We start from the raw sequence: 27,886 nt of genomic DNA on the forward strand, positions 1-27,886 counted from the left end.
CTTCTTCTTCTGTTGGTCTCCCACACAAACTGTTAGACCGTTATTTCCGTTTTGTTACAGAGGTGTTATTCTGACGCTTCTGATAAACTCTTCTGGTAAAGCTCAAAGATAAATGTTAAGCTGCCATTTTTTGTGTTGACAAAAGATATGTTCAATTTCACAAAACCAACCTGTTGAATAGAAGCTTCATTCAAGTACGGGCATTTGACTCATCAATGATCAAATGTACATCTAGCTAAAAACACAGGATTATTGGAGTCTAGGCTTGGTCATGCCAGTGCTACCGGTAGTAATAATACTGGTTAATACTGGTTAATTGTTGTTTACGGTAGTGGAGGGTGTTTATTTGGGGTATGGGTACTGGTTGCACCTAGGCTAGGACAGTGCTATCGGTAGTAATGATAAGGGGGGTGTTTACCTTGGGGTAGGGGTACTGCTTGCCTCTAGGCTAGGTCAGTGCTATGTAATGATAAGGGGGGGGTGCTACCTTGGTGTAGGGTTACTGCTTGCCTCTAGGGTAGATCAGTGCTATCGGTAGTAATGATAAGGGGGGTGTTTACCTTGGGGTAAGGGTACTGCTTGCATGTAGGGTAGGTCATGCCAGTGCTAGCGGTAGTAATGATAAGGGGGTGTTTACCTTGGGGTAGGGGTACTGCTAGCCCCTAGGGTAGGTCAGTGCTATGGGTAGTAATGATAAGGGGGTGTTTACCTTGGGGTAGGGGTACTGCTTGCCTCTAGGGTAGGTCATGCCGGTGAAGCGTGGCAGCACCATGTTGGGCACCAGGCTGTCGTTGAGGACCAGGAAGGCAAGGCGCTCCCCGTCTGGAGACCACCAGTGGGCCACTTGGGTCTGGAGGACCTCCTCTGCAGACACAGAGCAGTGGGGGTTCATTTCAGGGGGGAAGGGGATAATTAAGATAAGATGGAAATATTCGTTTTCAATGAGACGAGCAGTATCCTCTTTAAATCACCCAACTCTCAATTCATACTTTGCAGTCACGTGACTACCATGGCTACCTGGTGGGCAACAGTCGCCGACAAAATGGCGATGAACAGCGGCCAGCTAGGAGAATTGCAGCCTTCCAAATTTCCAAAACTACAATCAATCAACTATTTAGACCATAAAGGTTCAAATTAAATATCAAGAAAGGATAAACATACTCAGAACTTGTGATCCATATACAGCACCCCCCCACTGATGTGTTCATTGCTTTGAAGTTGGCAATGTCTCGACCAGACGTGGAGTTTGGAGATATTTATATTTATCTTATAGAGAACCTGTCACCTTATACCGCACAAAAATGAAAGCCTACAAAAGTAGGATAGCTAATTTTTTTTCAAGAGTGGGTGGGTTAACAACGTTGTCATATGGCAGGTGAAAAACAGGAATACCTTCATAATCAAAGCAAAGGCGAGAGAGCACTATCGAACTACCCGCAAAACGATCAACAAATACGGTAGCTTTTATCTGAATCAAATAACTTTTAAGTAGCTCTTTTATTTATTATTGAAGTCTATTTAGCCTCACAGGACAAGGCTCCTACCTGCTAATTCCTTCTGCTTTATGTGAAACTGCTTGCTTCGCTGCTTTAATGGAAGATGAGTGATTTCCAAAGAAATTATATCAAGCCATAACCCAAGCGCTACGTAGCCATATAAGTGCAGCCATAGTATGACATGTCAATATAGTTCAATGGGAAGCAAAACAAGGCTTTCTTAAACTCAGACTTTATAACAGCGCTTTCCGTTGTTGCTGTTCCTCCGGGCTGAGCTCTGAGGGAAGACTTGAAACTGTATATGCTCCCTCCTTTGCAAACTGGTGATTTATGTTATCACTTTTAATTGTCGTTTCCTCTCAATTTCTTTGTCCCAATTATGCATTCATCAACTTGTTTCCGTGTGTGCAAAACTCCTTAAATTGATCCCATTCAATAATGAATTAAAAGTATATTCTGTCGTTAATTGAAAGTCAGAGTTGTCAAACTGAAGGATATCTGTGAGCTTTTTTCTGGTTAACAACAAGTCTTTAAGTCAAGCGTTGGATTGTTTCAGTCAGTTTTTTGGGCTAATGCAGTAAAAAAGGTTGGACATAGTACATTGTGTTTTTGATTTAACAATAAAGAATATACACACATTTGCATAAATAATCTGTGTACCTTCGGTTCAATCTCAAACAGGTGAACAGAAAAGCGACTGCAATGCTTTTTTTTGCATGGCATATGAGCGAATGCTCAAATTAACTTTGTAGCTGGGGAAGGGCGAGGGAAGGGGTTGAACTCTCAGTAGTTACCGTCACGAAAATGTATTTGTTTAATCGTGTCCCGGAGCATGATTCTGACTTTATTGAACCCATGCAGGCAAGAATAAGGACATGGTGAGTATGCATTTCCTTCATAGATACAATTTTAGATGTGGATGGTGATTGGTCAAAGAAAGATCTTGTTATAAAGAAAGTTTACATCAGTATAAAGAGAACGTCCATATAACGAAAAAAATAATGAAAAAAATGGCTGCATGGTCTAATTATATTTTTCTAACCATGTAATTATATATTTAGTTATAATTTGATAATATAGCATGTAATGAGACATTCTAGGAACAAAATATGCACATTCATTCCATAACCACGCCTTCCTTTTTACATATTTGATTAGAATACAGATTATAACGACCTACTTTGAGAGCAAGCGCTCGCACTCCCCTCTTTTTGCCACAGTGTTCGCAGTCTGGCAATGGCATAACAGCAAGTTTGGTTCTCATCATGCGACCAAACATCAGTTCAAAAGGTGAAACATTCGTCATTGAATCCAGGGTTGGCCGGTAAATCTGTAGGAAAGCAGTCATTGTTTCTTTCCATGGTGCAGCTTGTATGATGGCAGCTTGCACACAGCTCTTCAATCCTCGATTCAATCTTTCTACAGCTCCATTAGACGCTGGGTGATACACAGACACCTTGATCTGTCTTATGTTGCGGTTTTTTAAGAATGTGGAAAGGGCAGTGGAAATCAGTTGAATCCCATTGTCACTACACATTCAGGGTTGCCATAACGACTGAAGATATTAGCGAGGAATCCAATCATGACCTCGCTGGTATTGATGCTGTAAAAGCCACTTCAGGCCATTTGGAACAGTAGTCAGCATGAGCAATGTCATACCTACAGTTCCATGGGGCTGTCTCGAACGGTCCTACTATCCAGACCTATCTTGGTCCATGGTACTGCATGCTAAGGTACTGGCTGTAGTGGTGCGTCGAAAGTCTTTGCCGTGCAGTCCAGACTTTTGCATAGCATGCAGGCTGAGATGTAAGACTGAGCAAGGGCATTCATTCCAGGGAACCAATACAACTAGCGCAGGCATTGTTTAGATTGTACTATGCCCTGGTGGTTTTCATGTGCCCGCACAACTAATGTTTTCCGAAAAGAAATAGGCACCACTAAGCGAGACCCGCGGAACACTAAGTCCCAGTGTTCATTTCGCATTTTGAAGTATGGTTGCAGTTCCGATTTTTGACAAGCAGGCCATCTTTTTTAATCTGTGCGCGCAGAGCAGAGATCTCTGTGCACGATGCAGAGGCAGATTGGAACTCAGACGGTGTAATGGCAGCTTGTGCTGTGGAAAGCAATGCAACAAACTCAGTCTCTGGTTCGTACGCAGGATCAGTAGGCAATGGTAATGGAGACAAGCAGTCCGCAGTTTGGTTCTGTGTGCCAGCACGGTACACTACGTCATGGTTGAAGCACAGCAGTCGGGCTGACCATCATGCGATGCACATTCCAGCTCTGTCAGCACCTTTAGTAGATAGAAGAGTAGTGAGGGCCTGGTGATCGGTACGCAGAGTGAACCTGTGCCCCCACAGGTATGTTCTCCAATTCTCGACTGCCCAAACACTGCCTAAGGCCTCTTTTTCAACTGTTGCACATTTTCTTTCAACTTTACTGAAGCAAATGCGACTGTGCGTTCAATGTTGTTAGGGTGTATCTGCGTGAAGACGGCGCCTACGCCATAGTCAGAGGTGTCTGTAGAACCGATGCTTGGCAGGGCAGGGTCATACAAGGCCAATGCTGAGCTGTCCACCAACAGCTGTTTCAACACCCTGAAACACTTGTCAGCCGCATCAGTCCAAGTCTGAGTCACTGCGAAGGACGGCACGCAGTGGCTCAACCACAGTTGCATAGTTGGGTATGAATTTGTTGTACCATGAAAGCATGCCCAGAAATGAACGCAAGGTGCCTGCATTGTGTGGTGGAGGTGCTTGTGCAATTGCTTTAACATGTTCTCTATCCGGCTCGATGCCTTGTGCGGAAACTAAGTGACCCAGAAAGCGCAGACTGGACTGTCTGAACTGGCACTTTTTTATCATTGAGACGCAGAACTGCATTTGTGAGCACTTTTTTTTTTTGTAACACTTCTTGAAGTGCAGTGTCATGCAGCACTTGGGTGCGTCCAAAGCATATGATGTCATCTAGGTAGTTGTTCACGTTTGGAACACCTTGCAGGACGATCATCTTCTGAAAAGCAGCTGGAGCTGACGCTAAACCATAAGGTATCCTGCAGAATCGGAAAAGGCCTTCATGGGTTACAAATGCAGTCAAATCCCTACTATCGGGATGCAGAGGAAGTTGATGATAGGCACTCTCAAGGTCAATTGTGGAAAACATGATTGACCCAGCAGGGGTAGAAAGCATCCATATGTGGTAGAGGATGACTGTCCACAACTATGGCTTTATTTGATTCTCTGAGGCCAACACACATTCTTGTTTTCTTCTGTGTCACGACGATGGGCAGTTCTGACAATGGACAGTGTCAGAACGATAACCTGTTGAACTAGTGGGTTTGTGGTAGGCTACACCACGGGATGCATCTGCAGACCACGGGCACATAAATAAAGGTAAGACGTGATATTTATTGCTTAAGATTTGCTGGTGCTGTGCCAAGTTCTTTTGTGTTTTTTGCACTCAAGTGGTCGGCTGTTTTAACTTGCAATTGTTAGTCGGTGGAGTCAGTCACTTGTTGACACAAAGTGACTTTTGGTCATTCTTGCTTTGCTTGAATTCTGGGGGGGAGTGCATGAGTTTTGGTCAGAATGCCTGATGTAGGCTAGATTGGATGGAATGCGTGTTGTGAATTTAGAGTAGCCAGCTCATGATGTGATACAGCGTTCAGCTGTGCAACAAATATATTTTTCTTTTTCAATCTTGACGAATTCTGTAGTGCTGTGTGTAGCCACACATGCGCCTTCTGAACTTAAACACGCAGTTAATTTCCTTTCCTAGCTCCTCTTGTTTATGTTGGTAGCCTAGCCATGTCACTTCACATTGTCATTGGATACATTGAGCAGAACATAGTGGGTCATGTGTCCGATGCGTTTTGGAAAAGTTTTCTTCATGAAACGTGCCAGACAGATTTTGTATACATTTTATTCCTTAGTAATTAGCTACATGGGTATGCCGTCTTTCAGAACCTTTCATTACCGGCACTAAAGAGAGAAAAAAGAATGCATCCTCATTGTACCCAGCACTTCTGATAATACACATCCAAATGCGTCTCTGTCCCCAGCACATTTCAAACCAAACTGACGCCCATGGACTGGATGTCCTCCCTAAGACGTAACCAGGGCTGTAGTGGAGGTGGCGTTTACGCACCTCAAAGTTCCCTGTGCCTTGTATTCTGCCGTTGGAATAATCTGAAAAAATTGGTATCATTTTAAAACACCAATCAGGATCCAGGAAAATATGTAAACAGGAAGTATGTAAACACATGGCCCTACGCGTTGTGGATTATCATGCCTGCCTACCTGTCATTAATTAGCCATGGATGTCAGGTGATTTTTAAAGAGACCTTCGAGTGCTCCCACTCAAACAGATGCCCGAAAAAGGCCTCAAGTGCAAAGTAAGACTGAAGATGATCAATTCACATGAGTTGTTTTTGTGATTTATAAATCAATTTTACTTGACGAACTATTAAATGACTACGAGCATTCAGTTTGGCCAATGCGTAGTCATGCTATCCGTGTACTGCCCATGTCAAAATGAGCGAAAGTCAGTCAGAGTTTTACTATCCATATCAAACTTCGGTTTTGGCGTATCAACTTCGCTATAGCTCGGTCGCTCCTCAATTTGGAGATGCGAGGTTGGCGGTTGCAGCCGTGGACTCCGCGGCTAAACCGTGGATCGGGCGGATGACGCGACAAAAATTAAATTCGGGCGGTTGGCGGTTAAACCAATTTTATTATAAATATTTTAATATTATTATTTATTTTCTTTAAAGTTATTTTCCCCAGCAAACTGGCCTGTTCCCCTAGAGGAACCGTATGGGGAATCCAAGGTGAAACATCTTGCCGAGAGAAAACTTGATGAGAGAAAAATTCTTGAAGGCTATAGGGATTTCAAGGATAACTCAAGCATCATTCCAGAAAACCTTGCACCACTCCTGAATATCCACCATCTCATTCCAGTTAGCACTGCTGAGTGTGAGAGGGGGTTCAGCTTAATGAACATCATAGTGTGCCCCCTGAGATGCAGTCTGCACATGGTCACAGTGTCGTCCTTGATGTTTATTCAACTGAATGGCCCACCACTCACAAAGTTCAATCCAACACAGTATGTGAAGTCCTGGCTGGTGAAGCACAGGGGAGCCATGAAACCCAGAACACGCCCCTGCAAGGCAGGACCTGACGTGGAGGACAGGGAGGCCCTCTGGGCACTACTGTGAAAAGCATGCATACTAATACACACACATACACACATGCCATAGTTCTTAATCTACACATACTTTTCTTTACTGTTGAAATTTTAATAATTTGAATAAACTACAAACACATTCATTGACTGTCATTGATTGATTTATTATGACTTTAATTGATAACATAATGGAATATAGCCAGGCTAGCCTTACAGAGTCGCAACACTTTGCGTTGCGTTGTGTCGAGGTCGGTCTGATCACAAAATTCATAGTTTACCCACCTCTAATTTGACCACTACTACAGCCCTGGACGTAACTAATCAGGGGTCCAAGCCAACAGGTTGGATCCCTATTGTTTTTGTAAGGATTATTTTTAGGGGTCCAAGCCAACAGGTTGGATCCCTTTTGTTTTTGTAGGGATTATTATACTTCCTTCATTAGAAGTGGTACCACAGCCCAAACCGTAAATGCTGCACACACGCCAATTGCATGACTAGATCCAGGTCTCTTCGGACTACGCAGACGACCAAATCCAGACACGCCGGTCCCTAGGTGGCGCTATACCAAGGAATATAGTCAAAAACGGTATACCCACAGTCAAAAACGTCAAAAACGGTATACCCACAGATTCACTGGAGTCTGCTGCATCTTTTGGCATAGGCCACGCCCATTTGCGTCGATAATTGTTTTCGCAAAATCGCGAAAACCGCTAAACTGCCTTTTCCCTACTCCTCCCACATTTCTTGACCAATCAACACCAAACTTCGCACACGACATCTTCAAACGTACACAAAAAAATGAATTCGATTTTTTTTTTTGATCCGACCTTCGACGACGAAACGGAAGCGTTTTGAATATTAGTTTATGAGCTAAATTAGACGTGGAAAGTCATAAATCCAAAAAAATCCAAAATTACAAATTGGATCGAGTCCAAATTTGACACACATGTTGGTGCTACCCTTAATGTCGTTCGATAAAGAATTGGCTCAGCAGTAATGACCTCGTTCAACTGGGTGATCTCTGCCCTCCTCACTGCAGCTTCATAAATTCCCCTAGGGCTACTGGTCGTGGAGGTGACCAGTAGATAAAGAATTCGGAAAATTTCACCATTAGGGGCCGCCGTAAACGAGGAAATTGTATATCTTCTAATTGGCCAAAGGAATGTTCTTCAAACTCAAGTGAAACCATCAAGGGCCAAACCCGAGTCTATAAAAAAATTATGGACAAGAATTATTATTGTGGGCGGGAGTTATTTGGCAAAGGAAAATTGTCTTTGGAAAATTTCACCAGAAGGGGTCGCCAAAAACGAGGAAATAATATATCTCCTAATTGGCCAAAGGAATGTTCTGAAAACACGTTTGGGGATATAACTCCCACACCGAACCTCCCACAGTCAAAACCTTTATATCCACAGGTTCACGGTAGCGTTTTGAACACATGCTTCGCGTTGTGCCGGCGAAATGCACATTTCTTGGACCCCTGCATAACTGCTTGCAGTTCAAGTTCAATTTGCAACCGTTTATCTTCGTTCAAACCATTTAACATATCTACACACTTGTATCTTCAATAATATCCAAACGGCATTTCGATATCATTTATACTTTCTTTAGAATCACAATTTTAGTTTGAAACCGTCATATTCGGCCGCATTGAAGCCATCTGCCCATTCTGACATTCAAATTACGTAAGACGTCGTATCTCTGTCAAATTTCAACCGTTTACCTTCGTTCAAACCATTTAACAAATCTACACACTTGTATCTTCAATAATATTGAAACAGAATTTCGATATAATTTATATTTTATTCAGAATAACAGTTTTAGTTTCATACCGGCTTCGATTTCAGTTGGTCTCATTGATTTACGTTGACGCTGGAGCATGAGGACGTTCAGCAGTGTTGCCAGATTGGGCGGGTTTCCCCTCCAGATTGGGTTACTTTGGTCGGACGGTCAGGCAGTGTTGCCAGATTGGGCGGATTTTTCCCGCTCTATTGAGCTATTTTTAATCACTCACCGTTTTTTTTATTTGTGCTGAGATCGCGCTGCCAGACGGATTAAATTGATGCGTTGATCACAGATCGCAATCAATTAGGCTACCTGCAGAGCTGAAGGTGCCGAAGTTTGTCCGGGACGGATAAATAGATTCATCCACAACTGCTTGCTGCTGACATGGCCACATTTGCTGACATCTATAGCTGAGGGATCGGTTGATCATCAGCTGAGCTAGTTGGTCGGAACAGGTGTGCACGGCATGATACCCACTCATCTCCAACCCACACTGTGCCTGTTGATTGGGAGGGGAGCTTCATGAAGGCCTTAAGGTACACTGCCTCTGAACTTTTGCGATTTGCTTCCTATGCCTCTATCAGCGATGAGGTTCGCACCCTCTGTATAACAGCGAGGATATCCCTTCGGAAGCCATATATTCATCGTGGCTCTGGTTGCATCTCCCGGTGCGCCACAAGACCGCCCCTTCCATGCGCTATGCCTGCAAATGGCCCGCCACTCAGCACAGTACCTTCCAACAGCAGCCGTTTGCGCAAGCATCGCCCTCAACACCGAGCAGAGGAGTGTTAAGGGGGCTGCGGGTGCAGGCCGGCAGGCCCAGACGCAGACGGTTTCAGGAAAACGGCACTTTATTCTCGCCTAAAGGCTAAGGCACAGGAATCAGGGAACTCGGGAGACAACAGGGAACTCGGGAGACAACAGGGAACACGGAACACGCAGGACTAACAACCACAATGACAGCACAAGGAACAAAGGAAAGACGAGGGCTTAAATAACAAACACAACGAGGAACAGCTGAGACACATTAGGGGAGGGAACAGTAATCAACACAGGAGGGAAACACAGGGAAACACACACACACCATGACAAGGAGTGCCATCCTGTGCCCTCCACCACTCATCACCGGCCTCTGCACGCTTTCCAGGTGGAAACACTTCCACCCTATCGCACATCTTGGACGACTTCAATGGAGCTGCTGAGAATGTCACATCCTCACCATGTCAGGCTGCACCTGAACCGCCGCAAGACCTTCATCCGATGGTAAAAGTTCTCACAGCTAGTTCACCACAGGAAGTTCTACAGCATGCACAGGACCCTTCTCCCGTCAAATTTGCTTTATTGAATCCACGATCTATCCGTAACAAGACTTTCATTTTAAATGACCGCTTCACGTCCCATAACCTTGACTTTTTGTTTATAACAGAGTCTTGGCTCAGCAGTAATGACCTCGTTCAACTGGGTGATCTCTGCCCTCCTCACTGCAGCTTCATAAATTCCCCTAGGGCTACTGGTCGTGGAGGTGACCTGGTCACTGTTTACAATGACAACTTTAAATGTAGAATTCTACAAATTGATATGTTCTCCACTTTTGAGGTACAGCTTGTAAAGATAAATGCACCCTCCTCTGTGCATTAGTTTACCGACCACCGAAAATTAATTGTAATTTCATTCAAGAATTTGCTGATCTACTATCTTTTATGGCCTCTCGCTCTGACAATTTCATGATTTTAGGAGATTTTAAGATTCACATCGGTTGCCCATCAAAACCTTTGGTTAAGGAGTTTTTATGCCTTGTGGACTCTTTCAATCTTGTGCAATCTGTTATGGCCCCGACACATCAGAAAGGCCCCACATTAGACCTAGTATTGTCTTATGGTTTCGGTGTTTCCAACATAAAAATTATGGATGTTGGGGCTCTGGGTCCAGTTGCACCAGCAGAACGTAAGGTCCCACTTAGGCTACGTTGAACGTAAATCACCCAAACGTTCGACTTTACACTCTACTAAAAAAATAGCAGTTGCACCAAGCAGATAGTTTCAACGTAACACTAAGTTATAACTTATCTTTTACACCTCCCCTCTAGCTGGTGTAAGTTCCATACTAACGATAAAGAACCGTTAAAAGAAAAAAACGTAAAAAGATTTCAACACTAACGCAGGGTAAAGATGGCTATTCGTTTTGAGCAATGGGAAGAGGAGTTTCAATGCGATTTGCGCCGGGAACGGATTGTCCGTGACCGTATCGATCCATTTCTTTATTATGATGATGTTGAATTATATGCACGATTTCGGTTTTGCCGGGCGGAATATTATATTTATTTATTTATTTATTATAAAATCCGCCATCAAATAGCTTAACCTCACGCCTATACCGTCCAAGCAAATTTTAGAGAATAAATGACTGAAACTGTTTTGTTTGCCCTCTCATTTGGGTGCTAACGCGTCTTCACTCGGGTAAGGTGGAAACTTGCCGGTATTTCCTGTTTACATTGTTATCTGTCAATGATTGGCTTGAAATTATCTAAACGTCATTAAAAGCGACACTTTATGCACTACTAGTAACGTTACAACTTAAGTTATGGTGGTGCAACCAAAATTTAGAACACCTTTAGTTTGGCACTAGCTACGTCGAGCGTAGGGTTAAGGCAGACTTTACACCCGAACTTATGATCGGCTTTACGTTCTGCTGGTGCAACCGACTGCTGATCATTTTTTGATTTTATTTGCAGAAAATCCTGCAGCAAAGCAGAGCGTAAATGGAAAAAAGAGAAGCTTCAGGTATTCTATGACATTTTTAGAGATTCTCTAAAGATCTACCAAAACTCTGTTAAGACAGCAAAGGTAGAGTATTATGCTCAGCTTATCAACAATAATGCTCATAGGTCAAAAGTTGTATTTAATACCATAAATTCTATTTTAAATCCTGCCTCTGCTTCATCTACTCTTGCTCCTTCAACAGAAAACTTTTTCAGTGATAAAATTGACAAAATAAAATCTCAAATCTCACTTCCGGATTCGGATCCCTCAGTGATAGAACTTTCACCTAGCTGCCTCCAACAGTTTCAGGCTATATCCTCCTCCCAGCTATCTAAGGTGGTCTCCCATATGAAATCTACATCCTGCCACTTAGATGTTTTACCTGCACGCCTTTTTAAAGAAGTTTTTGTCATCATCTGCCCTCTTGGCCATAATTAATCACTCACTAAACAATGGAGTGGTCCCCTCAGGTTTTAAACGGGCTATTGTGCAACCTTTGCTGATGAAACCTAGCCTTGAGCCCAGCGACCTGAAGAATTATAGGCCTATTTCTAAGTTACCTTTTCTGTCAAAGATATTAGAAAAGGTTGTCCTCTCTCAGGTTTCTTCCTATTTGAGTGCATTCAATATCTGTGAAAAATGTCAGTGAGGCTTTAGAGCTCTGCACAGTACGGAATCTGCTTTGCTTAAGGTCCAAAATAACATTCTCTTAGCAGTTGACTCTGGTTCTTGGGCCCTCTTGGTGCTTCTTGATCTGAGTGCAGCGTTTGACACCATCGACCATAACATCCTATTAAAACGCTTGGAGGATGAAGTTTGTCTCCAGGGTTCTGTTTTGCAATGGTTCTCCTCTTATCTTAGTGATAGATCATTTTCAGTTAGTTTAGGCAATTTCTCCTCTTCCTCTGCCCCTATAAAGTGTGGTGTTCCTCGGGGTTCCATTTTGGGCCCTCTTTGATTCTCTCTTTATATGCTACCCCTTGGGTCAAATTTTAATAAGTATAACATTCAGTACCACTGCTATGCAGATGACACTCAGTTTTACCTTCCTGTTAAAGTGGAAATGAAGCAATGAGAACTGTGAAAAATTTTTGGTTGCTTTTTCATTTTTGAAAATACATGGATTTTCATTAAACCTGAAATTCAAGTGGTTTCACTGGAAAATCACATGTTGACAACGACTTTTGCCACTAGGGCGTGGCCATGTTTTAAAAATGCATGCGCTACGTCATGAGATCAGAATGGTTAACGCTTTCAAATAAATATGTAACATCTTGGAAGAGGAACAGGGGGGTCATTTTGTATTGCCCCTGGCTGTTCAAACGAATATTATCGGGTAAAAGAGAGCGGTATTTAGCGACCACTTTATAGAGGCTGATTACATTGAAGAGGGAGCTTTTGCTGAAGATGGGAGATTTGTTCGCCGTCCCACCAATCGCCTGAAACCAGATGCTGTGCCAACAATTTTTAATTTTAGTGGCTATAGTGCTGGAGACACGGACAGACCTGTCAAATCTGACCCGGGCGCTGCTCTTATGCGCAGAGAAAGAGCGCAGAAACACGCTTGCCAGGCAGAGGAACGAGAGGTAAATGTAGCTTCTACTACTAGAGAAACAGAGAAATAAGTACACTCACTGTTTGAAGATTGTCTTGTTTGCAGACTAGCTCGCTCCATGCTCTTGATCATTTCCAATCCATCGCCAAAATAATCCATTGTTATCGGAAATAATCCATTTGCAAACACTGTCGGTTGCACTATATTCGCATATTCATGTGCACACCCAAATGGCACGACAATTACTTGTATCATGAAATGAACGAACTGTAAGACAGCGTGGTAGCCCAGCTGCTGCACCCGTGTACTACTTTTCATAGCTGTAAACAACATCCTGTGGACGGGCAGAGCCGGAAGATGTCAGTCATTATCTCCTCCACATCATCTCCTCCATATATACAGTATATATATATATATATATATATATATATAATAATAGCACCACATAAGCACCACCGATGGTTTCCTGTGCGCTCAGATACATCTCTCTCTCCTTCATCTATTTCTCCTCCATAGTCAGGCTCTGTTGGGGGCACTAAAACTCCCACTGCTCTTACTGGCTCAAAAGCATAGGCAATTGGATGCCTGCCCTCATTGGTGGGTCTATCCCATTCGTCCATATCCATTTTGTTTCTTTTAAAAGGACAAACTTAAAGGAGGCAAAGTGTGGTTAGGAGGAGTTCAGGTTATTCGATTATCATATTAATCTGCTGTCTAAAAGTAAAAATTATAATAACTGGTTGAAAAATGTCTGGGAAGAGCTAAGCGCTGTTTTGTCCTGTGATACTGTCATATTAATACTGAGGGTCTAAAAAAATGTAAAAAGGAAAAACTTAAAGGAGGCAGAGAGTGTGGTTAGGAAGAGTTCTGTTTATTAGATTATCATATTAATCTGCTGTCTAACAGACAAAAATATAATAACTGGTTGAAAAATGTCTGGGAAGAGCTAAGCGCTGTGTTGTCCTGTGATGCTGTCACATTAATACTGAGGGTCTAAAAATCTTAAAATACATATATCAATAAAATGCAACTTTAATTGTCTTTCATTTACAGATATATTTTGAGAGAATGTTTTATGAGGACATCTGATATAACCATCCAGAGCAAAGGAGATTTTGAAAGTATACTTTCAAAGTATGAAAGTGCACTCACACTAGGCCATCTGGCCGTGGCCGTTGGCCGTTTTCACACCTAACCGTGCTCAACTGGCCCCATTGTTCTCTGGCCTTCACTCACACTAGGCCATCTGGCCGTCGCCGTTGGCCGTTGCAACTGTGGCCTGGCCACGGTAGGCTCTTGTACATACTTCATCACGTCGTAACTCGTAACACGTCATCACCAAGCGTCAGCTGCAAGGACCATAATAAAGTCTGCCGCTGTCACGTTAAAATTGTACCGGGGGCGAAAATTGTACCGGCCTACGTCATCAGTTGTTGACAACTTGACAACTGATTTGATTGGGTTGTCCGTTGCCGGGCAGGTTTCAAAAAACATTCGGCTCATGTTTCCAAAGACGAAATAACATAATACAGATAACGGATCGCTAGATAACACTTGTTTTTACTTTATATTTGTATTGTATTGAATTGTTTAATCGAATTTAGCTAGTAAACTGAGTTTTTAAAGCAGGTTTCAAAAACCATTTGCGCATATGTTGCCGAACACCAAATTTCATAATACAGATAACGGATCGCTAGATAACACTTGTTTTTACTTTATATTTGTATTGTATTGAATTGTTTAATCGAATTTAGCTAGTAAACTGAGTGTTTAAAGCAGGTCTTGTCACGCTCAATGAAGGAGTGCAATGAACGAGCATGAAAGTTTGCGAATGTTCAAGAACCTTCCTACGTCATTCGACGCGATCACCCGTTACCAGGCAACAGACGATCGCGTCGTCTGTTGCCAGGCAGGTTTAGAATTTGTCAACAACTGATGACGCAGGCCGGTACAATTTTCGCCCCCGGTACAATTTTAACGTGACACCGCCAGTCAGAGTTTTAACAACAATGGACAACAACAAAGAGAACACAGTTCGCACTTTGCTGAGTCTGTTGCTTATTTGGATCCGTTCTCAGATAGAGCCCACTCTCACTGATGTTTTTTTCGAGTACGCAAACAAGCGTAAACATCGCTTGACGCCATGTTTACCGTTTACCGTTTAATAATAAAGGCTGGTCGCCTTTATTATGTCCATGGTCGTCGCATGGACTATACGTCATCCAGCTCAGGTTGCATAGCCGTGCGTGTGCGCGTGTCGGCTCATTAGCATCTGTACCGTGGCGGCCCGTACCGTAGCAGCACACCTCTCCCAAGTGGCCAAGTTGGCCTGGCCTGGCCAGACTGGCCACACTCACACTGGCAGATTTGAGCACGGTTAGTGTGAAAACGTCCACGGCCACGGCCAGCTGGCCTAATGTGAGTGCTCCCTTAAAGACACCCTGGCCTCCCTTCCTTGGGATGGTCTTAGAACAGCCCCCTGACAGCCACATATACACTTTTGTTTTTTCTTTTTTTGTCAGAGCCCTTGATTTTTACTTGCTGTTACAATCAATATATCATTCATAAATCGTTAAAAGAAATGTGCCTCAAAATGAATTGCCCGACCCAGCTTTAACCGGTTCCCTCTTTAAGTGAGACACAGGGAGATGTGCACCGTCCACAACCATGCTCTTAAACCTTCTGCTTAGCTAGACACCTCAGAGCAGTGTTTAACTCTTTGAAGTCGCTTAATGTGTTCCCGCTTGCAATGAGCCCGAATCCAATTCAAGCTTTCCAAAAATACACGTTTCTTTGAGATTGCTGAAATTAAAAGCTTATGACATTCTTGTTTGATTAAGTTAAGACTTTGGAAAGCAGGGCTTGTGATAGTCCTAGCACATGCCCTGCATGAAATAGCTTGTAACTAACTAGCTGTTGCGTCGCGAAGCCTTGTCTTTCAAATTGAATTGGACAGACAGGAGGGTATGACTGAGTTAGCGGCAAACGACTTTGCCTACCTTCGTACAGCCAATCAGCAATCCCGTTGAAGATGACCCCCTCCTTCCCAGAGGAGGTGAGCCGGAGCGAGTTGCTCTGGACGTCGGACTGGTAGTAGATGTTGTTTTCAAAAATATAGATCTGCATGGGGAGGCAATCAGTTACAATGTGATGCATATCTAATATTGTAATGCAGCAGGGGCTGTATTCTGCTGAAATTGGTTCAGATAATTGGCAGAATTTTTGTATTTTTCTTTCCTTTGTATGAAGCCTGATATGTAATTAAGCATAACAGTTTATTTGCGGTACAGTTGAGAGTGTAAGAATTAGTCATTAGTGTCTTCAAGTGGGCTCCTCTCTTTAAAAGTGCTGTAATTGCCTCCCCCCACCTTTAGATGAATTAGTCAAAGAGCTCAACACTGCAAAACGCTTTCACATAAAGACGCTGTTTCATGGCTGATAAGAGTGCTTTTAAGGGGTTTGTCCTCTGGCAGCCCTGCATGAAAAGTGATACCAGGCGGTTGAATTAACCAGCACCATAGGATCAGCAGTTCCTTCCAGCAGAGGTATCAAGTTCATCTTGTGAAGTCACCACCCAATTTAGCTTTTGTGCCAAATTGCGTATTTCTTATACTTTTTTGCCATGTCTAGAAAGCCAGATGTCTTAGGCACTGTCAGTGGTATTATCTTACAACAAAAGTCCCCATAAAGACTGCTAAAGTCAGGTAGATTCTGCCCTGACCCTATGACGGCCTTCCAGTGGACTGAGAACTGGGTCGACTGTCCAGAATAAACACAGCAGGAGGCACCTATTTACGGAATGAATATTGTTCTTTCATTCTTTTGATCCGATTTTCATGGCACCCACTGTGAATGTTCAGGACTTTAAATACATGCCATTTTGAGGAAGTTACCTACTAAGGTGGTTGAGGATTAAAAAAAGGGGGGGGGTTTTAAGGGAATTGGCAGTTATAGGGTAAGATGACAACATGCCCCCAAGCAGGGCTCCACATAGAAGAGCCTTGAAGCTCAGTGTGTTACAATGTACAGGGAGAAACCCGGCACATACCAAAATAAAGGTTTAGTTTAGATTCACAAAATGAATCATAGCATTGCCAAATTTGCTGCATCCAAAGAAAATGATCAACGCATCGGTAGGCCTCACTAATGCATCTCCAACACCTGTCCTGTCTGATATGGAGTCCCAGCTCGTGGCATGTGACATGATTTTATTTTCTATTGCAAACCATAACCACTTGGGAAGCTCCATGAAAGGGAAGACTAAAATAGTTCCAACAGAAAAGGAAATAGGGCCACCATTTGTAACTAAGTAGCAAGTAACTAACATGCCCCTACCATCTTCCCAAAGCACCATCATAAAAAACGATGATGAAACGATGTTAGAATCTCGTTCTGTTCCCCTGCACATTCTTAGCTAATAGCATGCAAGAATCTACAGTGCAAAGAAACACACACACACCAAAACCTTACGTGCATGAACAAACAGACGCACATATGTGAGCACAGGCACAAATTCACACACACACATACACACACAAATCTTCCAAGGTTAGCATATATATATATATATATATATATATATATACATATATATATGTATATATATATAATAATAAACGACTGTTTATTATGTTTATTTATTTATTTTTCCACAATGTCTTGTTTTTTTTTTCAACGATTTATGATGACTATATGCTCTGTAAGGTGATCTTGGGTGTCTTGAAAGGCGCCTCTAAATTAAATGTATTATTATTATTATATATACACATACATATGAAATCCAAAATGTCAAAGTAAAGAAGTCGAAATTTGAAATAAACCATAAAATAACCATGACAATGAGACGGAGAAACACTGCACAGATGCTGCATTAGCATTCCTGTAAACAAGTGGACCAGCTCTTACACCAAAGAAGGAAAAACATTAAAAAAATGCACTCCATTCTAATACATTCCAAAGAAGATTTTTTTAAAAAAAAACGAAAATAAATCCTTGAAACAGAACTAGCTTAAAGCAGGAGCAGAGTGGGGCCCTGTGTGCTGGAGCCAGATGAGTGAGGTAGAGGTGGAGGAGGAGAGTGCACTAGAGAGACGACACGCGCGCGTGTGTGTGTGAATGCATATGGATGAGTTTTTGCTTGTGTGTGTATGTGTGCGTTCGCGCGTGTCTGTTTGGGCATTTTCTCTGTGGGTCCATCTGTGTGTGGATGCATATGCATGTGTGTGTGTGTGTATGTGTGTGCGTGTGTGTGTCTATGTTTGTGTGTATGTGTGTGTGTGTACCACTCACCAGCTGTTGACCCTGAGTTCCCCAGGCAGCGTACTGCAGCACAGAGTTGACGACCTCTGGAGGGTCTAGTTCCCATACCTCACTGGAGGAGCCCCGGAAGAGAGAGAGAGAGCGAGAGAGTGAAAGACAACACACACGCACACAGAGAGAGAATTAAAATCTAAACCATTAGCCTAGTTAACAACATGGCAGCGTATGGCTAAGTGAAAATTCTTCATCAGCTTAAGAGTCAATGAGTTAAATTATTGTTTACTATTTACTCATTAGGTCAATTAGGAGACAATTATACACACGATGCACAGCTTATACAGATAGAGCTCATTATGGGCAGATAGGGTTTGGACTTGTTGCCTGAGCTAGATGAGTTCTTAGTTATTCAGTCATTCAATTGGTTAGTTAGCTGGTCCACCAACTTCATGAAAACTCTGATGAGAAACCACACTAAACTCTGACTTTAGAAGAGTTAAGGGACATGCTGGCCCAAGACAAGGTGGTATGCATGACTACAAGCCTCTACAGCGCTGTCGCCAAAATGCTGCCACGGGAGATGGTATCAAAGGTCAAACACAAACTAATCTTCTCGCTGAGCCAGTGACAAGATAAGCTAAATACGTCCTGTCCGGAGACCAACATCCTTAGACAGTATCTGGAAATGTTTCCAATTAAACACGTGTAATGATCAGTCTGGCCAGCCTATTAAATCTGAAGTCAGTGAGTCTGTTAAATGAGTACGTATAGCATGGTGCCAGCATCAAAACGTCAAAGAAGTTAGTGATAACTGCCTTTAATGAAAAAGGTAATTTACTCCTGCCAAATGAAGTCCCTTTCTGGCTCCAGACTTTTAGCAAATCTTACCAACATCAAATAATCCTGTTCATCATGTTCATCCTCTTCATTACCACCATCCACATCCGCACTTTCCACCATTTCCTTATTTGAGTCATAGCTGGGAAACGATTGTTATTTTCTTTTGAAATATTGTATTTCCTATAGCAGGCCTACATCATTGTGGATAGATCTAAATTCGAGCCATTTTTAATCCAATTGACTAAAAGTCAAGGCTTGAATGATCAGCTACCTTTACAACATCAGATGTTAGCGTTGTAATCAAAACATACTATTGCCATATGGTCCAATGAGATAGACCTTGATCTTTACATATTTTTTCCATCTGAGTATTCCATGTAATGGGTCCATCCACATCCTTATCAGGTCAGGGGCAACGACATGCCTGGTGTGAGAGAGAGAGAGAGAGAGAGAGAGAGAGAGAGAGAGAGAGAGAGAGAGAGAGAGAGAGAGAGAGAGAGAGAGAGAGAGAGAGAGAGAGAGAGAGAGAGAGAGAGAGAGAGAGAGAGAGACTAACCGCGTGTGGATGTTGTAGACGCTGTAGGACGCCACGTAGGAATGCCGGTACACCTAAAGAAATCAGAGAGAGAGAGAGAGAGACAGTGGAAACTTTTAACCAGAACACAGTGAGTCAGAGAGAGCGAGAGAGTATGAGGGAAAACATAATGTAAATTTTCCACTTATAATTTCTTTAATTGTTTTACTATAGAATAGAATAGATTAGAATGGTCTTGTTTGTCATTATACTTAGGTACAACAACATTTCACACGGCCTCTCCAACTGTAGTTAAATTAAGACAAAATAGATCAATTCAAATAATTGCACACAAATCTGCAGCACAGTGTTTATAGATGGTACGCGTCTGCTACTACAACCTTAAGGCACTACTTAAAATTTGAAAGTTTGAATGTTAATAAATCAATGCTAAATCTTTTTGTCTCTGTTTGTCAAAGTCCTCGATGTGTCTTTACGTTTAGAAATCACTGTCTGTCATTGTGTAGCAATCTTTGGATGTTATTGTCTTGCATTTCTGAAAAATGTTAAGTTATCTTTTTTTACTGGTTATGTGCTTTGGCAATGTAAATCTAAGTTTCCATTGCAAGAAAATGCCAATAAATCTCTTTGGATTCAGTTGAATTAGAGACGAGAGAAAGAGAGAGAGCGAGTCAGAGCTATAGCAAGAGAAAGAGTGATATAACATCAAAACAAAAAAAGAAAGAATGGGGGGGGGGGGGGGGGGGGTCTCCAGAATCTGCAGACAATACAATCTGCATGGATGACAGCTGGGTGATGAGATTTGTTAATTCCATGCGAGGAACTCATCATGGCAGAACTCATCATGGAGGATCCCTTCTGTGTTGAAAGCCCACGAGAGATGAGAGAGTGTGGAGGAGAAATGGCCTGACAGCGGCACACAGAAAAGGATTGAGAGATAGACAGAAGGGGTAATAGATAGAGAGCAAGAGTCAGGGAGGGAATGAAAGGAAGAGAGAGGACGAGAGCGTTGGGGAGGGACCGAAAAGCAGTGAGAGATAGAGAAGAATAAACTATTGCGGTGACAAAAAGAGAGACCAATAAATGGAGAGAAAAAAAGAAATGGGGGGATTGATACAGAAAGAGATAAAGATAGATGTGGCATCTGGAACTGTAAAGACATGCAGTACTGTGCAAATTCTGATAGTGAAACTCTAGTTTGCACACGATTAATGCATCTTATTTCGTAGAAAGCAAATGGTTATTACATAGTTAGCAAACACGGTTACCAAGTTTTTAGTGCCTAGTAGACATATGGTTGGTTGATTGCCCACTCTTAGCATGTTTAACACACAATTAGCACATGGTAAGCACATGGTTAGCTCACTGTTAGCATATGTCTAACCATTAATGAATGGTTAGCACATGTTTAGCATACAGTTACTAGATAATGAGCACAGGTGTTTTATTTGAGATCTTGAAAATGAAATGCTGTTGAACTCTTAATCCATACACTGATGAGGTAATTACCGGAGCTGGATAAAATATTAGGCTGAACAATATCTCGGATGGACAGCTACACTGATTAGCAGTGATTCGGGATGGACGTGAGAAGGTTCTGTGACTCAGGGCTATGATTGCATGGCTGAAACAGCTGGACCCTTGGCCGTGAATGCTCTAAGAGCAAATCGCAAGATTATTGGTCAAATAAATTGAACTATGGAAACTGTTTCTTAGTGCCCAAAATAATTGTACAATGGTCTGGAAGTATTTTGTATGGATATAATTAATATATAATATAGTATAAATAAAATAAAGAGCACATACTCTGAACACTAGCTATTGTGACAACTTCAATCGCTCAGTGCACAGAAAGCACATGTAAAATAACAACATCAGCGGCGAGTGGCAAGAGAAAGAGAATGAAAAATAAATAAATAAACTTCCTAAGAAACTAATGTCTTTCTCATAGAGCCATTTGAATAAATCGAACACAATGATGACAGGGTATCAAAACCACTGCTGCTGGAACAAGGATTGTAAAGAAGGAATTAAATAAGGCCTTCTGGAATTGAGAAGGAGGGCCCTGTTCCATGTCTTGATTTATGCGTAGCGGTTAAGAACGGCGGCAGGGCTTAGTCGAGTAAGCGGTGCAAATGTTCACTGGATCCGAGATTAATGTGTGATTGGAGCTCACATAAAAATAGCTCTGGAGAGCTGATATGAGTCATAGACCGGTTTGGGATGTTGGTTGGTTGGTCTCTGATGGTTGTTAAAAAAGCCTGCAGCTAAAAAATATACATAACACCTGATGTCCTGAGAAATAAAACTGCTTTTAATAAAAATAAAATGTCTGTTTTGCTTGATATCCGACCGTCATTGAGTATTTGACGTTCAATATATGTATTTTTATAGTATTTTTCAGTGTACAACGACTGTATCAACCATGTATGCATTTGTTGATTATTTATGAATTAATTAATTATCCTGACTGAAAGCGAGAAACAGTTAATGAGAAAAAACTACACTACCAAAGGGAAGTTGGCCTTCCATTTGGTCCCATAGAGATTCTACACATACATACATTGTGCAATGAAATGACATTATGTTGCTATCCCATTACTTTTTAATGATCCCTGGCTAACAACTGTATCAACCATGTATGATACAGTTATGTTAATTCTTTTTATGGCAATAAGACAATAAGTTATCCAACACTAAGTGGAATGAAAGTCAGCTATCCTATAATCAGAAACACAGTTGTTGTTGTTGTTGTATGCCTCCGACTTGAACCCCAAAGATACAGCAATTTTATATTATACTATATTAAATATATTTATTAAAGTATGCTTCAAATTGGCTTCCAACATCTCTCTTCTCGGAGCTCCCAAACAGTGAGCTACTCTACTACTAATGGAGTACTGCTCACGGAGGAGGGCTCATTGTGTACAGACAGGGATTGTTTACAGGCATTCTGTCAGCTATTTGCGGCTCAAGTTTGCTTCCTTCAGACAGAGCTCTGCAACGTATTAAAGGCAGGGTAGGTTGCCTGAGGCCTTAGTAAACTAAATGCAATGGTGAAATTATTTATATTTTCCTACTTTTATATTCTATACTCCCTGATGTGGGTCACTGATGTGGTCTGACTGTTCACATCTTCTAATAAGACCTATCCAACTCCGGCGGAACCTACGACAAGCTCTCCGCTGTTGCCAAATGAGGAGTAGAGGTAGATGTAGACTAAAGTCATTTTCAAAGTGTCTCTTTTCTCTGTTAAATGAAGTGAACAAAGCACCGACCTTTGTAGTCTGCTCAGCAATGAAATGAAATAAAGCGGTGACATTTTCTTCTTCCTTTACCCTAGCGCTTTCATCGCTAGAGAAGAAGAGTCAAGTCACCAGAAGAATAACTATGCCAAACCGTGATTCATGGCACTGCAGATTTGATTGTAAAAAACTAATATTGAGAAAAAAACATCTGTAGATCAAGACATTTTTAGCTGGTTTAATTTGATTAGGTTTGAATGAGGATATTTGATTCTATGCCAGCTATGGAATTCATTTTCTTTGTCTTCCCTAAACATTTGCTTTGTTATTGTGATCTTCTTTGAAGCGTTTTGAAATGCGTTACTGTAATTATTATTATGGTTATCCTTCTGCACTTTCCCAGTATTTATATTGCTGGTGCTATTTGCTCCTTGCGATGTTTCACTTGTTTTCACGTGTTTTAAGATGTAAACACTTTGAAGAGAGGCCTGGGCCTCAAATGTCAACTATGGAACTGAACTGGTTTGAACTGCAAACACAATGTAGGAATGATAGCAAAGTGCACTACAGCATGATTTGGTTCCTTGTGACTGTTAATGTTGATTGATCAATATTTGCATCTAAATTATGTAAAACTAAATGATAAGGTTTTTTTTATTCCCCTTTTAAAGAGGAAGTCATCCAGTGAATTACACCCTGAAGAAACTGCAGTTGGCTCTCAATACCATCCCTATTGAGTCACGTGTAAACAAAGTGGTGGAAATCAATAGTCTCCAACGAGGAGCTGTGAGAACCGACTGACCTGCAGAGGAGGTTCAGGGTTATTCGATAACCTGTCAATGTCTGTGTAGGTTCCCAAATAGATTGGGAGTAAATGTATTCTAATTCATTTAAAATGTAATCAAAATAAATCAACAATGTGTAATGTTACACATTCTGTTCCAACATATTCTAAAGATTTTTATACTTTTGAACTTTCAAGATGTTTTAATTTATTGAATAACCTACTGCCGCTCCTCGAACACTCCTGTTTGTTAAAAGCCAAATATACTTAATAAACGTGTTCTCTTATCCACTGTTGGTGTGATCAGATGGAAAGTGGTGAACTGAAAGATAGCACCACCAGTACCAAAGCCAAAATATAAATGTACTTCTAGAATACTAAAACGTTGGGGCCAGAGGTGGAGTTGACCGGTTTTGTGTTTTTTTTCCATGATAAAGGATTGTCTGCGAAGACACTGACAGACGCAATCTCTCCCTACTCCCCTTTGTTATATTGGTGCTCTCCCATGAGGCTGTCTGGTCCTTAATTTCGTGGTGGAGGTAAACAAGGTTGGAATTGGAATCTGAGTTTGGGGTTAAGGGTGCTTTCTTTGAGATGATTCAACTTTGATAGCAGAAGGAAGATTGTATAACTCATCATTCAGATGTATGAAAAAAACTCTACACTATGTATTTATGGTTAATACATACAGTATATATATATATATATTAGAGCTGTCAAGCGATTAAAATATTTAATGAGGAGAGTCCAGGCATCCAGTCCAGCACCCGCAGCACGCTACAACTGACAGAATAGTGAATTAGAACGGAAAAGTACATAGTGGGAATGTATAATGTAATAAGAAAAGCACAAGCAAACAGAGTAGTCTTCACTACGCATCTGTTGTTTTCACACTCCAAATGCAAGATTGTAGAGGTGCGTTTTGAGCTTCCCTTTGAATAGCTCCACAGAGTCAGCTTCCCTGATCACTGATGGCAGCCTATTCCATAAAAAGGGGGCTCGATAGGCAAACGCTCTCTGTCCAGCCGATTTCTTTTTAACCTTCGGCAATGAAAGAAGGCCGGCTCCCGAAGACCGGAGAGACCGAGAAGGACCATAAGGAATGATCAGGTCCTTCAGGTACAATGGAGATAGTCCATGCAAGGCTTTATAGGTTAGCAATAGCACCTTAAAGTCTGATCTGAAAGTTATTGGTAGCCAATGTAAAGAGGCGAGAATAGGTGTAATATGATCAAACTTTCTCGTTCTGGTCAGCAATCTAGCTGCCGCATTGTGTACCAGCTGTAGACTCTTTGTAGTAGAGTTCGGTAATCCCGAGAACAGTGCATTGCAATAGTCCAGTCTTGACGAGACAAACGCATGAATCAGTGTCTCTGCATCCACTACAGATAACATTGATCTGATTCTTGCAATGTTTCTCAAATGGAAAAAGGCAATTCTAGTTATACTTCTCTCTTATCAACATAGTGAAGTGCATCGGCTTGCCTTGTGCAAATGATTTTTTATTGATAACAACATTTGCATATACTGATCAAAACAGGATGATACAAAAAAAGAGCCTATAGTGCAATTAAACGACTGCATTGAACAAATGTCATTTGAACATAGCAGTCAGGCTACTGCTTTTTTGTTTTGAGCCAAAGAAAATAAATAAATAATAATTATAAAATAATTGCGTTAATCGCGCGTTAAATTTTTTGACGCCGTTAAATTTGGTTTGCGTTAACGCCGTTAATAACGCGTTTAACTGACAGCTCTAATATATATATATATATAGAGATAATTATGATATGGTACATTTCCTAAGTCCCGCTCCCCCTAAACTCCCCCAGTCACTACTTGTGACTTTCCCTCTACTGTAAAGCTTGCTGCAGAGAAAGCCAAATGCAATAAGTCAGAAATCATAATCAAGGGCCCAGACCCCTTACCCGCAACACTCAGGAATTCACACTCAATAGTGATGTTTAAACTTCGCCACTTCCACCCCAATCTGTTACCTTGGAAACATCCTTCACCCCACCTTCTCCCTTCTACCCCTGTAAACCACATCACCAACACAGCCTTCTTCCACCTCCGTGCCATTGCCCGACCTCCATCCCTCCGAAGAATCAGGAGGATTCTTAACAATTTCCATTGCATAAATGGTCGATCGCTTGTGCACCGCAACAAGTTCTTCCCCCTTCCAGCAGGTGTCAACGGTTGCACAACTTCACATTCACTCACGCACACACGTTACATTCTCGCTTATGTCCAAACCAACTACAGCAAGCTGCTAGCAAACATGGAACATATTCCTTTCACATAGGATACATGGCTTAAATGCCCCGTTTTTGTCGCTATGGATTTAAGTCCAGGGGAGTCCAGTGAAAAAGGTAAAACAGTACTAAACAGGCCCAGTTTATTGAGAAGTATTTTGTTTGAATTCATTTCTACGTCCCAGGATCCAAAGCATATTTAAAGGAAGCTAACCCATCTACAGCGGCATCAGAGCACGGCAAGAGAAGGGATTAATTGAGAACTATCAGAATTCAGATTTAAGAAATGTGTTTTTGGGGAGAAAACAGAGGGTTTTACCATCATACCTAGATTAAAACACACCAAAAAACTGTTTTGGATTCACTGGCTCTTTAACATGTATGACAAAGTAAATGTTTTCATCAAGAAAGTCAAGCTATGGGAGAGGAATTGTGAGGGTAGAGATGCGAGCTGGTTCCCACTGCTTGTAACCATCTTGCCACCACTAGCAGAAGCCCTACGGTGAAAATGGTGAAAGCACATCTTTTCTCTGAAAAGCCATTGACAGAGTTTGGTATGATGTTGAAATGGAATATCCTGAACTGGCATGACCTTCTGGCATGGCGAAACACAAGACAGCTACACAAGACAAAAAAAGTTGGGAACCACTGCTCTATAGAACCACACACAAGGTCCTGAACAAAACTCTGCCACCAGCCTTCTAACCAGAAAACACCTCACCCAAGTCCTCCTTGACCTCCACTAGCACTGACCCTGGGGTGAAAAGGCCTTCCCCCCCCATGTTTTAATTCCTAATTATTATTTATGTAATGTAATGACCTCGCCGGTCTCTTAATGCACACATACACCGACCAGCCCAATTCTCCCTTCTTTAAAGCCTCGCCAAGCCCCTCCCACTTGCCGCTTTGATTTGCCACCCACATCGATTGACAGGTAGAACATTACAACTTGCACACGGATCAACTGGCATAATGGAAAACGATTGACATGAGCAAACACATAGCACAAAACCTCTTAGAGTCACAGGGTTGCTACAATATTATTAAAGTTTTCTGCCTGTTTATCCTATTGTATGTAAAGTGTCTGAGAACTTTGATAAGTGCTAAACAAATTAGATGGGTTATTATTATTATCATTATAATATCATTATGAATATTAGGAAAAGACAAGCGTGCAAGAAATTAGGAGCAGCTATCAAAGCTGATCAGCCCCAGATCAAGATCAGTCAGACAGGGGGGCATGTAATCCTGTATTGAGGTGAGTTGAAGATATCGGCATGTCTTTTCAAGTAGAAGAATCTGGTTGACTCGTTAGAGAGTAGAACATTTTTATCATTGGAGTTGTTTGGATAATACAGATTATCGTTAATAAATTATGGTTGTATTTAAATATGGGAAAGTCGCAATGGATTGAAGGGAATATACATCAATAACTATTAATATATGGATCATTGTGACAGGAATATTTGCTGATTTAATGGGGGATAGGATCAACAGAAATATATGGGGCTTAACAGAAAATAAGGTGTGGACGTATACAGGTGTAACCAGGGATGATTGTGAATAAACTGAAATATCTATTTAGTAGAGATCAAATTGGAGAACTATGTGTTGGGTGTATTGATCATGTCTTCTATTAATAGCAAGTTGGTCAAACACTTACAAAGCACAACACATGCATTACTATACTCTAATGACAATAAACAACCACATACAATGTTAAATGTTAAAAATTCAACAATATATATTGTGTAGAACAGGGGTGCCCAACCTTTTTTGACCCAAGATCTACTTTTCAAGTAGCCAACCTCCCGAGATCTACCGGGGGGGGGGGGGGGTTGTTGTATCGTGAGCCTACGGACTTCAGTGGGGGTTTCATTCCATCTGCGCGCGACACCTTCTCAACAATAATCAATAATCTTCCTCCCACTCAGGGAGAAAATGGTAGGTCTTAGCTCGTTTCCCTCAGCCATGCCAACGTTTAGGAGTGCGTAACTACTGTTGACGGCTTTCAACTGCTGTTGACAGCGCATGCGCTACCGCGCGTATATGTCCCGCGCAAATTTAAGTTTTTTTTTTTTTTTTTTTTTTTCTTCACCCCTCGCGGTCGACTTGGGATCTGTCGGCGGTCTACTGTACTGGTAGACCGCAATCGACTGGTTGGGCACCCCTGGTGTAGAATGTCAATATCC

The 27,886-nt window shown here is 41.7% G+C and overlaps 1 protein-coding gene across 1 annotated transcript in view; it reads right to left on the reverse strand.

Annotated features, from left to right (window-relative positions):
- The window catches only part of LOC132475756 (inactive dipeptidyl peptidase 10-like), a 234,101-nt gene that overhangs the window by 21,521 nt on the left and 184,694 nt on the right, over window positions 1–27,886 (reverse strand). Inside the window, exons 6-9 of the mRNA XM_060077059.1 lie at window positions 19,432–19,484; window positions 18,069–18,150; window positions 15,779–15,899; window positions 710–864 (exon numbers count right to left, since the gene is read on the reverse strand). Coding sequence (XP_059933042.1) covers window positions 710–864; window positions 15,779–15,899; window positions 18,069–18,150; window positions 19,432–19,484 — 411 coding nt within the window. The remainder of the gene's footprint in view (window positions 1–709; window positions 865–15,778; window positions 15,900–18,068; window positions 18,151–19,431; window positions 19,485–27,886) is intronic.

This window comes from Gadus macrocephalus, chromosome 17 (assembly GCF_031168955.1).
Source record: "Gadus macrocephalus chromosome 17, ASM3116895v1".
Lineage (NCBI taxonomy): Eukaryota > Metazoa > Chordata > Actinopteri > Gadiformes > Gadidae > Gadus > Gadus macrocephalus.